Source organism: Aegilops tauschii, chromosome 3 (assembly GCF_002575655.3).
Source record: "Aegilops tauschii subsp. strangulata cultivar AL8/78 chromosome 3, Aet v6.0, whole genome shotgun sequence".
Taxonomy (NCBI): domain Eukaryota; kingdom Viridiplantae; phylum Streptophyta; class Magnoliopsida; order Poales; family Poaceae; genus Aegilops; species Aegilops tauschii.
In genome coordinates this window covers 30,967,712-30,980,322 of record NC_053037.3, presented here as the reverse complement: position 1 = coordinate 30,980,322, position 12,611 = coordinate 30,967,712, and the positions used below count along the sequence as shown (strand labels likewise).

The 12,611-nt window shown below is 47.5% G+C and overlaps 2 protein-coding genes across 2 annotated transcripts; both read left to right on the top strand.

The window, feature by feature from the left end:
* Positions 1-448: 448 nt before the first annotated feature.
* LOC120975308 (uncharacterized) lies at positions 449-1,843 on the top strand. The gene is made up of 2 exons (XM_040401921.3): positions 449-1,481; positions 1,630-1,843. The coding sequence occupies exons 1-2, from the start codon at positions 647-649 to the stop codon at positions 1,695-1,697; spliced, it is 903 nt and encodes a 300-aa protein (XP_040257855.2). The 5' UTR covers positions 449-646; the 3' UTR covers positions 1,698-1,843.
* Positions 1,844-2,889: 1,046 nt separating this feature from the next.
* Positions 2,890-7,524, top strand: LOC141042664 (uncharacterized). Its single transcript, XM_073511529.1, has 5 exons — positions 2,890-3,210; positions 3,259-4,075; positions 4,815-4,887; positions 5,145-6,246; positions 6,517-7,524. The coding sequence occupies exons 1-5, from the start codon at positions 2,890-2,892 to the stop codon at positions 7,522-7,524; spliced, it is 3,321 nt and encodes a 1,106-aa protein (XP_073367630.1).
* Positions 7,525-12,611: the final 5,087 nt, after the last annotated feature.

Sequence of the window (12,611 nt, the reverse complement as noted above, 5' to 3'; positions counted from 1 at the left end):
CTCGGCGGCGGGTCCCGGTGCTGCGATGCAGTACTCGGCAGCGGCTCTCGGAGTTGCGATGGAATGCTCGATACTGCAATGGAGCGCTCACTGGTGGCATACCGGTGCTGTGATGAAGCGCTAGGCGGCTGCTCCTGGTGCTGCGATGTAGCGTTTGCTGACAGTTGTCGTGATGCTTGCAGCGAATGCATGTTGTTGCCTTGCTACTGCTAGACGAGATCAAATCAAAGGGCTGATTGGCGCAATTCGAACAAGAACGACGTTTGTGCGTTGACCTATCCAATTGCTGGGAGGAACAAATCGGAAGGCTGAACGTTCGGGGTGTGTATTTTTTGCAACTAAACCTGTCATCCTCGCGTCATTAAACTTGGCATTGAAAACTTTTTTGCCATCAAAAGTTCAAAATTTATCATTTCCGTTTATTTAAGGGTGCAAAAATATTTTAAAAAAAAAGAGAGGAAAAAGAAACCCTTACGGGCCTATAGAGTACTAATAACAACCTATCATCCCGGTGCTCTCGATCTATTTGTCCGGGCCGGGCCGGGTCGGAGAGAGAAACGAAAAGTTCAAAATCCCTCTTTCGTGAAAATCCAGGCGGCGCCGGCGGGGTGCGGCCGGCGGCGAGGGAACCACAAAAAGGCGAGCGATGGCGGGTGGCAGCCCGGCAAAAGAGGAGGTGCGGACGCCTCGTGAGTTGGAGATGCAGATGGAAGAGAAGGTCGTGCAGCGGAATCAGCCTCGTCGCAAGAAGAATCAAGCTGACCTTGCTGATGAGCTCGAGTTCTTCACGGACCTCCGCAATACGCTGCTGATGAAGAAGAACAAGAAGAAGAAGGAGAAGAGCACGCCCGAGAAGGAGAGGTTCGATTGTTCCAACTCCTACCGTAGTCTGGGCACGCAGAAGGGGCTTGGTTTTCTCGACAATCGTATCAAGGTCTTGCGCAAGCGGCTGGGGATAACCGCCGGAACTGCCCACACCTCCCCCGCGATCTCTGATCTGTCGGACCCCTCGGGGAAGCATATGAATGGTCTCAGTGATCTGAGTTCGACATTCGGAGCAGATCCAATTTCAGATGATGATGATGGTGCTGATGGTTCTGGTGACGACGAGGAAGAGGATAAGATGGAGTGTGGCAAGCCAGCCATGGAGGAGGAGGAGGCCCAGAGGATCACCGGCTCCACACCAATTTCGGAGATTGATGCAGAGGCAGTGATGGAGGCAGATGCCCAAGATACCGATGTATCAGAGAAACCTGATCCCATTTCCACCAACACAACGGCAAAAGTGTCCATAAACGGTGATGGCCATGATGGAGCTGACACTGATTGTGTTGACGACGATGAGGTAGACAGAGGCAAATCAGAGGCACAATTAGCCAAGGAGAAGAGGGTGATGTCTACCGAGGAGCTCAAGTTTGAGTCCTTCCGTCGTGGCTGGGAGACTGCGTTTAGCCGACGCAGCGGCCACTTCCTTAACAAGAGTGAGTAGTAATTAACCATGTGGCTTTGTTTTCTCACTCTTGTTTAATTTAACTAGTTTACATTCGACGGTTGTCCTTCCTTAACAAGGGAATAGGGGATTTACTCGGTTCATGTTAGATTTCTGACATCTGATTTACTTGGGTGCAGCGACAGTGAGTTCCATGCAGTTTACACACTTGGCACCTGTGGGCGCATCCCATGGGGCGCTGGCATAGAACCTGCCGTGCAGATCTCTCCGTCAAGCTTACAGAGGTGAAAGGCGGCTTCAAATTTCCATTGTCCGTGTATGGTGTGGTCGCTGCCCGTGATGGCGTGGACTACAACCACAACCTTATCTTCTTTTGCGATAGGAGCAACTCCCAAAAACTTACTCAAAATGTACGGTTGCTGGTGTATTAATTTGCTCTCCATTTTCTTTTGGGGATCTTCTTGCCTGTCTGCCTGCGTCCTCCCTTGTTGATTATTAATTAATGCGGTGGCTGATATGATGATGCTTGTGCACGCAGGATCCTTATTTGCGCCTGATCGGCCCGTCTCGCGCTGTTTTGTTTGAGGACTATGTTAATTATGAGGTCCAGCTTATGGTGAAAGGCAGCGTCAAGTCTCGAGATGATCACAGATACATACCGCCAAACCCGATGCCGTATTGGTGTATCCACCATCTGCTTTCAGAACTGCTTCTGTGCGATGGAGTTACGCTTGGAGCGATTTCTAGGTTCGGTCCAGGCCACCATCATTGGCGTACGTGTCGTCAAAGACAATGGGGCGTGGCCTTTTGGACATGGTGTTCGGGTTGCTTGCTCCCCAGCATCACGGGAACTTATGGAGGACAGTGATGGTGAAATCAAGTATGTTGCTCAGCCTTCGTCTGGGGAAATCTTGCTGCTTGATTCAAAAGATGGAAGAAGACCTGCGCATTCAGATGGATACCTTTATCTGTCAAGGCAAGTTGTTTCTGTAGAACCAAGCGGACAGCTGGAAGTTGAAATACAGGCCTATGCACCACCCGGCGTTCTCCCTGCAAAAGCTCAGGTCTGCTTCGAAGCCCAAGAATGCAACATAGATCGTGGTCGGTGTTGCCTCCTCGGTGCCGAGGTGGAGATCTGTGTTGCTTGGTCCCGTCTTGCTTCGGACGTGTGTTGGAATAATTGTAGAGATAAAATTGGATAGAGAGAGGACTCTTCTGTTTAAACTTGTATCTCTTCTCTATCTCTTCTTCTGTTCTTTACCGACCTTCTCTGGAAGATCGATTCCTTCTTGTAATCCACGGCATCGCCAATATAAATACAACGCGGCCCGAGCAAAGGGTTTAACGCTTCCCAATATTCTTACATGGTAATCAGAGCGACTTCTTCCTAAGATCGACAGGAGATCGCATCTAGCCAAGCTATTCTTCAACCTATCGCCATGACTACCGCCTCCACCAACGCCAGCACTATGAGTGCCCTCGCCACGTCCCTTGCATCCGCCTCCACCTTCGCCCCTTCCTCCTCGTCCACCCCATCCTTTGCCACATCCCTCGGATCACCCCCCCAGGAGAAGCTGATGAGGAACAATTACCTCATGTGGAAGGCCATCGTGCTGCCCCAAATCAAGGGCGCACAGATGGGCCACCACCTTGAGCCGGCGAGCCAGGCGCCACCGGAAACCCTCACCATCACCAAGGATGGGAAGGAGGAGCAGATCGCCAACTCCGCCTGCGTTCTCTGGTATGTAGAGCGGCAGCAGGTTTAGGGCTTTCTGATGGGTTCTTTGTCTCGCGAGATTCTTGCACAGGTGGTTACTTTGCAGACACCAGCAGAGGTTTGGGCGGCGATCCAAGCCATGTTTGCTGCTCAAACCGAAGCACAAGCGATCAACACGCGGATGGAACTCACAAACCTCAAGAAGGGGAACATGTCTATGGCAGAATATTTGGCCAAGATCAAGATGCTCACGGATGAGATCGCCTGCACCGGAGCTCCCATGTCCAGAGGCGAGATTGTCTCTCAAGTCCTGGCCGGCCTCGACCTCGACTACAACCCAGTTGTGTCGGCCCTCGCTGCACGGGTTGAACCTGTGTCTGTACAGGAGCTGTACACCCAACTTCTCAGCTTTGACGCGCGGCTCAATCTTCTCCATGGGATGAATATGCGCCAGTCTTCAGCCAATGCCGCCTCGCGTGGCCGCGGCACTGGCCGTGGGCGCGATCACCAGGGAAGAAACCGTAGCGGCGGTGGGCGAGGCCGCGGCAACGGCTCTGGTGCGCGACCAGGCGGGAGCGGCTACACCAACACCAACGCTCCTGCTCGTTCTGGAGGGGGCAGCTTCAGCAACAATCACGCCTCCTCTGGTCCTTCCTCAAGCAATCGTGTTCGGTGCCAATTATGCAAAAAACCAGGTCATGAGGTCATGGACTGTTGGCACCGTTACGATGAAGACTTTATCCCTGATGCTCGTCATGCCGCTGCTGCAATCAGGGAGCAAGGAGGAGATGGCACGGTCTGGTACGCCGACTCGGGGGCCACTGATCATGTCACCAACGAGCTTGAAAAACTCTCCATGAGGGAGAGATACTTCGGCAACGATCAAATTCACACCGCAAGCGGTGGAGGTATGGATATTTGTCACATTGGTCAAGCATCTATTAATTCCCCTACTCTTAAACGTGATCTTGTTCTAAAAGATGTCCTTCATGTCCCACAAGCCGATAAAAACCTTGCATCTATGTCTCGTTTATCTGCCGATAATAATGTTGTTTTTGAAACTCATCCAACATATTTTCTCATCAAGGATCGGGCAACGAGGGAGCTCATTCATCACGGTAGATGCATTGGAGGCTTGTATCCCATCACATCCGGAGCACTTAGTCAAAAGCGTCGTCGTCAAGTCTACTCCGCCGTCAAGCCCTCCTTGGCAAGATGGCATCAACGATTAGGACATCCTTCTTCGGTCATCGTCAAGCAAGTAGTGAATAAAGGCAATCTTCCATTGTCATCTAGTCAAAATATTGAGTCTGTTTGTGATGCTTGTCAGTGTGCAAAGAGTCACCAACTCCCTTATCCTAAGTCAAATAGTGTGCCTCGTGCTCCTTTGGAACTTATTTTTAGTGATGTATGGGGTCATGCAAGAGATTCTTTTGGAAGAAAAAAATATTATGTTAGTTTTATTGATGACTTTAGCAAATTCACCTGGATATATTTGCTCAAGTCTAAATCTGAAGTTCTTTCCATCTTCCAAGAATTTCAGAAACTTGTTGAGCGTCAGTTTAACAGAAAGATTATTGCAGTCCAAAGTGACTGGGGAGGAGAGTATGAGAAACTCAACTCTTTCTTTCGTGATATTGGTATTAGTCATCATGTCTCTTGCCCTCATGCTCATCAGCAGAATGGCTCCGCCGAGCGTAAACATCGCCACATTGTCGAAGTAGGTTTATCCCTTCTAGCTCATGCATCCATGCCCTTGAAATATTGGGATGAAGCCTTTATTGCTGCCACTTATCTTATAAACCGTCTTCCTAGCAAAGTGATTGGACATATTACCCCCTTGGAAAAATTGTTTCATCAAAAACCAGACTACAATTCTTTGAGAATCTTTGGGTGTGCTTGTTACCCTAATCTTCGTCCGTATATTCATCACAAACTTGAGTTTCGCTCTACTCAATGTGTGTTTCTTGGTTATAGTAATCTTCACAAAGGCTACAAGTGTCTTGAAATTTCCACTGGACGAATCTATATTTCTCGTGATGTTATATTTGATGAAACAATATTCCCTTTTGAAAAGCTTCATCCAAATGCTGGAGCCCTCCTTCGTGCAGAAATTGCACTTCTTCCGGAGTATATGTCTAGTCCAGATCACGGGGGTGAGTTAAATAGTACTGATCATGTGACTAATTCCAAAGAAAATATGATTTTTGATGATAAAAGTGCAGCTTCAGGGCGTGATTTCATGCAGAAGGATGCAGCCAACGTTGTCACGGGATCCCAGGTGGATTTGGGCAGCAGCAGAACGGGATCCGAGGAAAATCCTCGCGTCAGGCTGTCAGGTGCGCGATCCAAGGTGATTCCCTCCGTGTCGCATGCGCCAGCCGCCGACAGCCCAGGCAGCGTGGGCCCTTTGAGCCGAGCTAGCACGGGTCGGTGCGGCTCCCCGAGCGCCACGCGCGCGGCTGATGGGCTGGTGGCCGACCAGGAGACAGGCGCGGGGCCCAGCGCCAACGTCTCGCCCCGCGCGTCCGAGGAGACAATTAGCGAGGGCGATACACGATGGGGGTCTACTGGAGCGCTGATCGCGCGGGAGTTTTCTGCCGTCTCGGATCTGGAGCGATCTGACGCGGTGGATCCAGATCAGTCTGGTACAGCGGATCCGGCCGGATCTTCTGCGGCTGTCAATTCGGCTGAGGATTCTGTTGCACCAGGTATTCTACTTCGACACACGAGGTCTCGGTCCGGTATTGTTAAGAAGAAGGAATACACTGATGGCACTATAAGGTATGATAAAATTAAACGTGCCTTTCTCACTAGTATGGGTGAACCAACTCATTTGCATGATGCACTTGCTAGTAAGGAGTGGAAAAAGGCCATGGATGTTGAATATGAAGCACTTATGAAAAACAAAACTTGGCACCCAGTACCACCAACAAAAGGCATAAATGTCATAGATTGCAAGTGGGTATACAAAATTAAAAGGAAATCTGATGGAAGCATAGACAGGTATAAGGCAAGGTTAGTTGCAAAAGGTTTCAAGCAGAGATTTGGTATTGACTATGATGATACTTTCAGTCCTGTTGTTAAAGCAGCTATTATTCGACTTGTGCTATCTGTTGCGGTTTCCAAAGGTTGGAGCTTAAGGCAGCTAGATGTTCAGAACGCGTTTCTTCATGGTGTTCTGGAAGAAGAGGTTTTTATGCGGCAACCACCAGGTTATGAGAACAAAAGCTCACCTCATTTTGTTTGCAAGTTAGATAAGGCTTTATATGGTCTGAAACAGGCCCCAAGAGCCTGGTACTCAAGATTGAGCACTCAGTTACAACAACTTGGGTTTACACCATCTAAGGCGGATACCTCATTGTTTTTCTATCAAAAAGGACATGTCATTATCTATGTTCTAGTATATGTTGATGACATTATTGTTGCTAGTTCAAGTTCAGATGCTACCACTTGTTTGCTTAAGGATTTAAAGATGGAGTTTGCTCTTAAGGATCTAGGAGATCTTCATTATTTCCTTGGCATAGAGGTCAAACAGATAAAAGATGGTATACTTCTTTCACAGGAGAAATATGCTCATGATATACTCAGGAGAGTAGGGCTGGAAAACTGTAAACCTGTAAGTACACCAATCTCAACTTCAGAGAAACTCACAATTGATAGTGGAGAAGCACTTGGACCTGAGGATGCAACAAAATACAGAAGTGTTGTCGGTGCATTACAATATTTGACTCTTACACGTCCTGATATTTCTTACTCCGTAAATAAAGTGTGTCAATATTTGCATGCACCTACTACTACTCATTGGACTGCGGTTAAAAGAATTGTGAGGTATCTAAAGTTCTCAGAAGGACTTGGACTTAGAATTGTCAAGTCTTCGTCTATGCTTGTGACTGCTTACTCAGATGCAGACTGGGCAGGATGTTCTGATGATAGGAGGTCTACAGGTGGATTTGCTGTTTTTCTGGGAACAAATCTTATATCATGGAGTGCAAGGAAACAGGCTACAGTTTCAAGGTCAAGTCCTGAAGCAGAGTATAAGGCTCTAGCAAATGCCACTGCCGAAGTCATGTGGATTCAAACTTTGCTTTATGAGCTCGGTATTAAGACTCCACAAGCTGCAAGGTTATGGTGTGATAATATTGGTGCAACCTATCTTTCAGCTAATCCTGTCTTCCATGCACGGACTAAACATATTGAGGTTCATTTCCATTTTGTCAGAGAAAGAGTAGCTCGGAAGCTGCTTGATATCAAGTTTATACCCACTGGTGATCAACTGGCTGATGGCTTTACAAAACCTCTCACTATGAGAAGGCTGGATGAATTCAAGTTCAATCTCAACCTTGGCGTTCTGTAGGTTTAGATTGAGGGGGAGTGTTGGAATAATTGTAGAGATAGAATTGGATAGAGAGAGGACTCTTCTGTTTAAACTTGTATCTCTTCTCTATCTCTTCTTCTGTTCTTTACCGACCTTCTCTGGAAGATCGATTCCTTCTTGTAATCCACGGCATCGCCAATATAAATACAACGCGGCCCGAGCAAAGGGTTTAACGCTTCCCAATATTCTTACAACGTGGAGATGCTTGCGGGTGTTGACAGGGAATTTCAAAGGGACGAACCAGAGGTTGCGTTCACACAAGTGGGGCTGAATGGAGAGCCTGACACGGAACGAATCTTTTAAGAACTGCTTGGTACTAGCTTGTTGAAGTTCCTATAGTAGTATTTCGGCATCGTGTTTAGTTATATATGTAAGGTGTCCAACTATGCCTTATGCTATGCATCTGCATCGGATTAGCTATATATAGCGCCTGTTCAACTATGACTGATGCACCAGGCAACTGTTTGTTTGGTTGTGTATTGACTGTGACTTTTAATATGCTGTTTGAAAGCATTTCTGTGTTGATTAATCTGCTATGGTCTGTTCTCTGATTAATTACTATGCTTGTGGTTGCTGACTCGTATTATTATGGTAGCATAGCATGAGACTTCTACCTGCTGGCATGACACATTTGCTTGAAGAAACTGTTTATGCAGTAGCATTTTTCTTTTTTTCAGTTTATGCAGTCTGATTAAACAGAGATAATCTGGTTTTACTTGAAGAAGCAAGTGAATCTTCTTCAGGTGCATGACACACTTGCTTATTTGTTTTCATCATGCAATACAAATTTTCTTCCTTAGTTATCTGTAAACTGAAGCCATACAGGGCACACAACTGCTACACTAATACACACCCTATTTAATCAGGCAAGAAAGCAGGTAACAGCAGGTGTGTATTACTGTGTGCCCTCTATTTTATGGACTTGTATTGTGCTGCTACTACCACCTGCTTTCTTGTCTGATTAAATAGAGTACAGTCAGTAGTCTGGTTTTACTCGAGGAAAGAAGTGAATTTACCTCAGGTGCATGACGCCCCTTATTTGTTCCCATCAGGTGATTGTCTGATTAAATGGCGTCATGCAGTAAGTAGTCATTGTCATTTTTTCAGTCGTGTGTAAACTGAAGTTATCAGCTGGGGTGGTGTGAGATTGATCCAGGGCACATTTCGCAAATGCATTATGACCACAGGTGTTGCTGCATGCATGTATGGTTGGATAATGATGCCAGTTTAAAATTTCAAAACATAACATCTGCATGCATTGTTTCTTACCAAAGTATCTTCTTCATGGGTTTGCTGACACATGCAAGCCCTCACTCACTATTAAATTACCGTGCTAATCCTTGGGTATGCTCTATTGCTTTAGCCTCCTTAGTCCTTAATGATGTCAAGTTATGAAGGCCTCTGGATTGGCGTGTTAGAATGGGGCTCTGCTTCACACAGTTCAGCCAGCCTTCAGAATAAGACCACCTGAAGCATGGGAATGATGATTTTGCTTGTGTTGGCTAGTGGTGTTCATGATGACAATATATCTTCACAGCTCTCCATGCACCGTGGTTACGCGACATACGTGTTATTGTGCCCGATGCAAAGGATAATAATGACTGGTTATTTGATTGTACTGTTAGGCATACTCTGGAAAATTCACAAGGCATTTGTCAAGATATGAAGTAGAGCGAAAAGGATTGCAGGACAACAAACTGATTAGGAGGGATGGAATGGCAATGCTGAATCAACGAGGTAAACATCCAGAGCTGGAAGAAGTATTTGAAACTCGGTTGAAGAATTAGAATTGTAGTACAACAATCTGTAAACGTAATCAATTTTCTAAAATGAATAACAACGGCATTTGATTTCTGTTCAAAGAGCGCACCGATCCCCAACTCAAAACCAGCATCTTATGAGTAAATTTAACTGAAACTGATACTCTTTTTTATCTAAAACAGAAGAAACTGTGTGACGCCGCACCCGCAGTTCCAGGTCCTTGACCCTGAAGGCATGCATGGGTTGTGTCTGAAAAATACTGGATGGTTATCGTCGCGCTCGACATTCCACTCGTGACGCCGCTCATGTTTAGTCTCTGAAGAAACTGTGGGTAGCTGAATGGAGCGTGTATTTCCCCTGTTTCATTAGTCCGCTCATCACTGTTTGATCCGTATTGACAAGGAACCAAGGCATCTATGCGAATTCTCAAACTAGCGAAGTAGGTCATCCAACTTGACAGGGGGTCCGATTTTGGGTGCTAGTAGTATGGAAACTAGTACTATTGTTCAGGATTATAGAGAAATCTATTCGGTGGGAGATATGGATGAGGAAGAGAGAAATCAGGGAAGGAGTCCTATCTGTACAATAAAGGAAAATAGAGAAATTAGTGGGATTTTATTTTGGAAACTGCCCATTTATGATCCTTTAATTTTTGTTAAGTGTACAATTTTCGTCCAGTTGGTGGCGATTCTGGGAGAGGGGGTATACTATATCAACTACAGAGGGGTGAGGGGTTTCCTCTTGAGTTTCTTCCCTGTACGAGCTGTATTAGTGTGTAAGGAAGAGATGGAGATGGAGAGGAAGGGGGAGGCGGAGATGGAGATGGGTCAGGGATCGGGGAGTGTGCCGGCGACCATGGGGAGCGGTTCTCTTGCTCTGGCTACCTCACCTGGGGGCGAGAGGATGAAGGAGCCCAGGCGGCCCTGTGGGGATGACTCACTGCTGGTCATCGATATGGAGGACACCAGGAGGGCTGTGAGGGGTTTCTTGGTGGTAGGGCGACTTCTGTCGCCATTCCAAGTTCACCCGTAGGTCCTTGTCGATGACCTTCGTGCTTCGTCGGCTTGGAGGCTGAAAGGCGAGGTCACCGTCCAGGAGGTGGACAGCGACGACTGGAGGTTCATCCTGAACTTCTCCGCCGACGTGGACAGACGCTTTGTGTTGAAGGCCCAGCCGTGGCACCATAAGTGTGATGGGATCGTCTTCGCCGAGTTCGACGGCAAGGGTAACCCAGCGAAGGTGGATCTTGGAACCATGGCTATTTGGGCCCAGGTTCGTGACCTACCGTTTGAGCTTAAAACTGAAGATGTGGGTAGGGGGCCAAATTGGGGAAGTGATAACCGTCTCACACCAGAATCACATGATAGTAGAAAAGTATTTGCGTGTTCGCGTGAAAGTCCCGCTACATGAGCCAATCAAGAGTAGAGTAGAATTCACTCCACTAGGCAGCAAAGAAAAACGTCACTTTGATGTTCGTTATGAAAAGTTGCCATCATATTGTGAGTCTTGTGGGCTTGTAGGCCATATGTCGGAGAGGTTCTGTAGGATTCCTAAAGAGAGTAGAGTAGCTGTTTTTGCAAAAAACCTCAGTGTAGAGGCCTACTAATACAGCTAGTAGAAGAGCTCTTGTGTACTCGGGCTATAGTAACAAAAACATTTCAAAGGCTACTGAAGGTATGGTGGTCAAAGTAACCAAAGCTGTGAGTGATCTCACTGTAAAAGAGAAAGATGCTGCATCGTCTTTCCTGGCGACTGGAGGTCCAGTCCAGGGAGGCCACTCGCTCGGCCAGGAGGGCCGGGGGACCTTCTCTGCTGGTGCCCGTAGGAGCTGCCTCGGGTCAGGTGGACCTGGATCACGGGCCACTCGAGCGCACTACCCTTGGCCAGGAGGGCCAAGGACTGGCGGCCAGAAGGGAGCACACCAAGGGGGCGCTGCAGGTTGGCCAGGAGGGTCGTTTTCCTGTAGCGTCCCTACACTCCATGTGGGGTGGTGATCATGGTCAAGTGGACCAGAATGCATCACTGTACGCCCCTGCACCCCCTACTAGCGAAGGTCAGGAGGGCCAAGCGCTGGTGGGGGGAGCGGCCACCACCACGGCTGCTTTAACTGACCAGGCGGGCCAGGACATGTTGCATCAGGGGAATTTTACTTCCCCAATCAGGTTTGTTGCGGCTATGGTTGCGTACCAGCCTAACCCGGTCGGCCAGGAGGGTAGGGAGGCTCTGCAGTGGGGTGATCAACTCCTCTTTCGCCCGGGGGTGTTGGAGGCGTTGTCGGGGGCTGTCGCTGCAAGACTTGCTCCAAAAAATACCACTGACACCCCTATTTACACTTTCAATGCTACAAAGAACTCCATGCAGGGAAAGACAAAAGGAAAGGGCAGAAAAGGAAAGAAGGGAGGAGGAGTTGGGAGTTCAGAGGAAGCACGCAAGAACATTATAGGTAAAAAAAGAAGCCTCTATGAAGCTCCAGCAACTGGTAGTGAGCTAGATTTCTCTTTTGAGAAAACCATGGATAGCTATGAGCATATTCTGTATGGGGACATAAATGTATCTTCTAAGCGTGTATGTACGGGTAGAGTGGAAGCTGTGAGAGATGGAAATGGGGTGGTTACTCACGTATCAAAAGAAGTTGAGGAGAAAGAAGAGGCTCCGGGGCAGCAGAGAAGGGAGTCAATTGGAGATGATGGCGCATCGGCGGCCTCCGAAGAGGAGGTACGCCGGGCCAAATGAGAATCATCGGATGGAACTGCCGTGGGATGCTCTCTCCCACGGCGGTTCGCGAGCTCTTGGACTACATGAGCGTACCAAAGCAGAGCTAATTTTCCTTTCAGAATCTCACTTAAATAAATGTAAAGCCGATGAGCTTCGTCGAGTTTTAAATTTCGATTCAATGTTTGTAGTTGAGAGCGATGGCCGGGCGGGTGGCCTTGTCTTGTTTTATCAGAATATGAATAAAGTTGAGTTGAAGTATGTGTCTAATAATTTTATTGATGTTCTTTTTATGAATGGGAATACTGTACAATGGCGTTTTACGGGGTTTTATGGGCACCCCAACTGGAGTGACCGTGCTCTATCATGGGATGATATTCGAAACTTGTATAAAAAAGGCGATCACCCATGGGTAGTTTTAGGAGATTTTAATGAAATTTTGCTCCCATCAGAGAAAGAGGGAGGGAATGCGAGACCAAATGTGATGATGAGAGATTTTCGAAATTGTTTGGGGGAATGTGGACTAGCAGATATGGGATGTATGGGTGATTTATTTACATGGAGGAGGGGCGAAATCAGGGAAAGACTGGATC

Coding starts and splice junctions, on each gene's coding strand:
- LOC120975308 (XM_040401921.3), top strand. CDS start 647: ATGGCGGGTGGCAGCCCGGCAAAAGAGGAGGTGCGGACGCCTCGTGAG. Junction 1,482..1,629: donor CGGCCACTTCCTTAACAAGA/GTGAGTAGTAAT, acceptor ACTTGGGTGCAG/CGACAGTGAGTTCCATGCAG.
- LOC141042664 (XM_073511529.1), top strand. CDS start 2,890: ATGACTACCGCCTCCACCAACGCCAGCACTATGAGTGCCCTCGCCACG. Junction 4,076..4,814: donor TCACACCGCAAGCGGTGGAG/GTATGGATATTT, acceptor TATTGGTATTAG/TCATCATGTCTCTTGCCCTC. Junction 4,888..5,144: donor AACATCGCCACATTGTCGAA/GTAGGTTTATCC, acceptor TCTTGGTTATAG/TAATCTTCACAAAGGCTACA.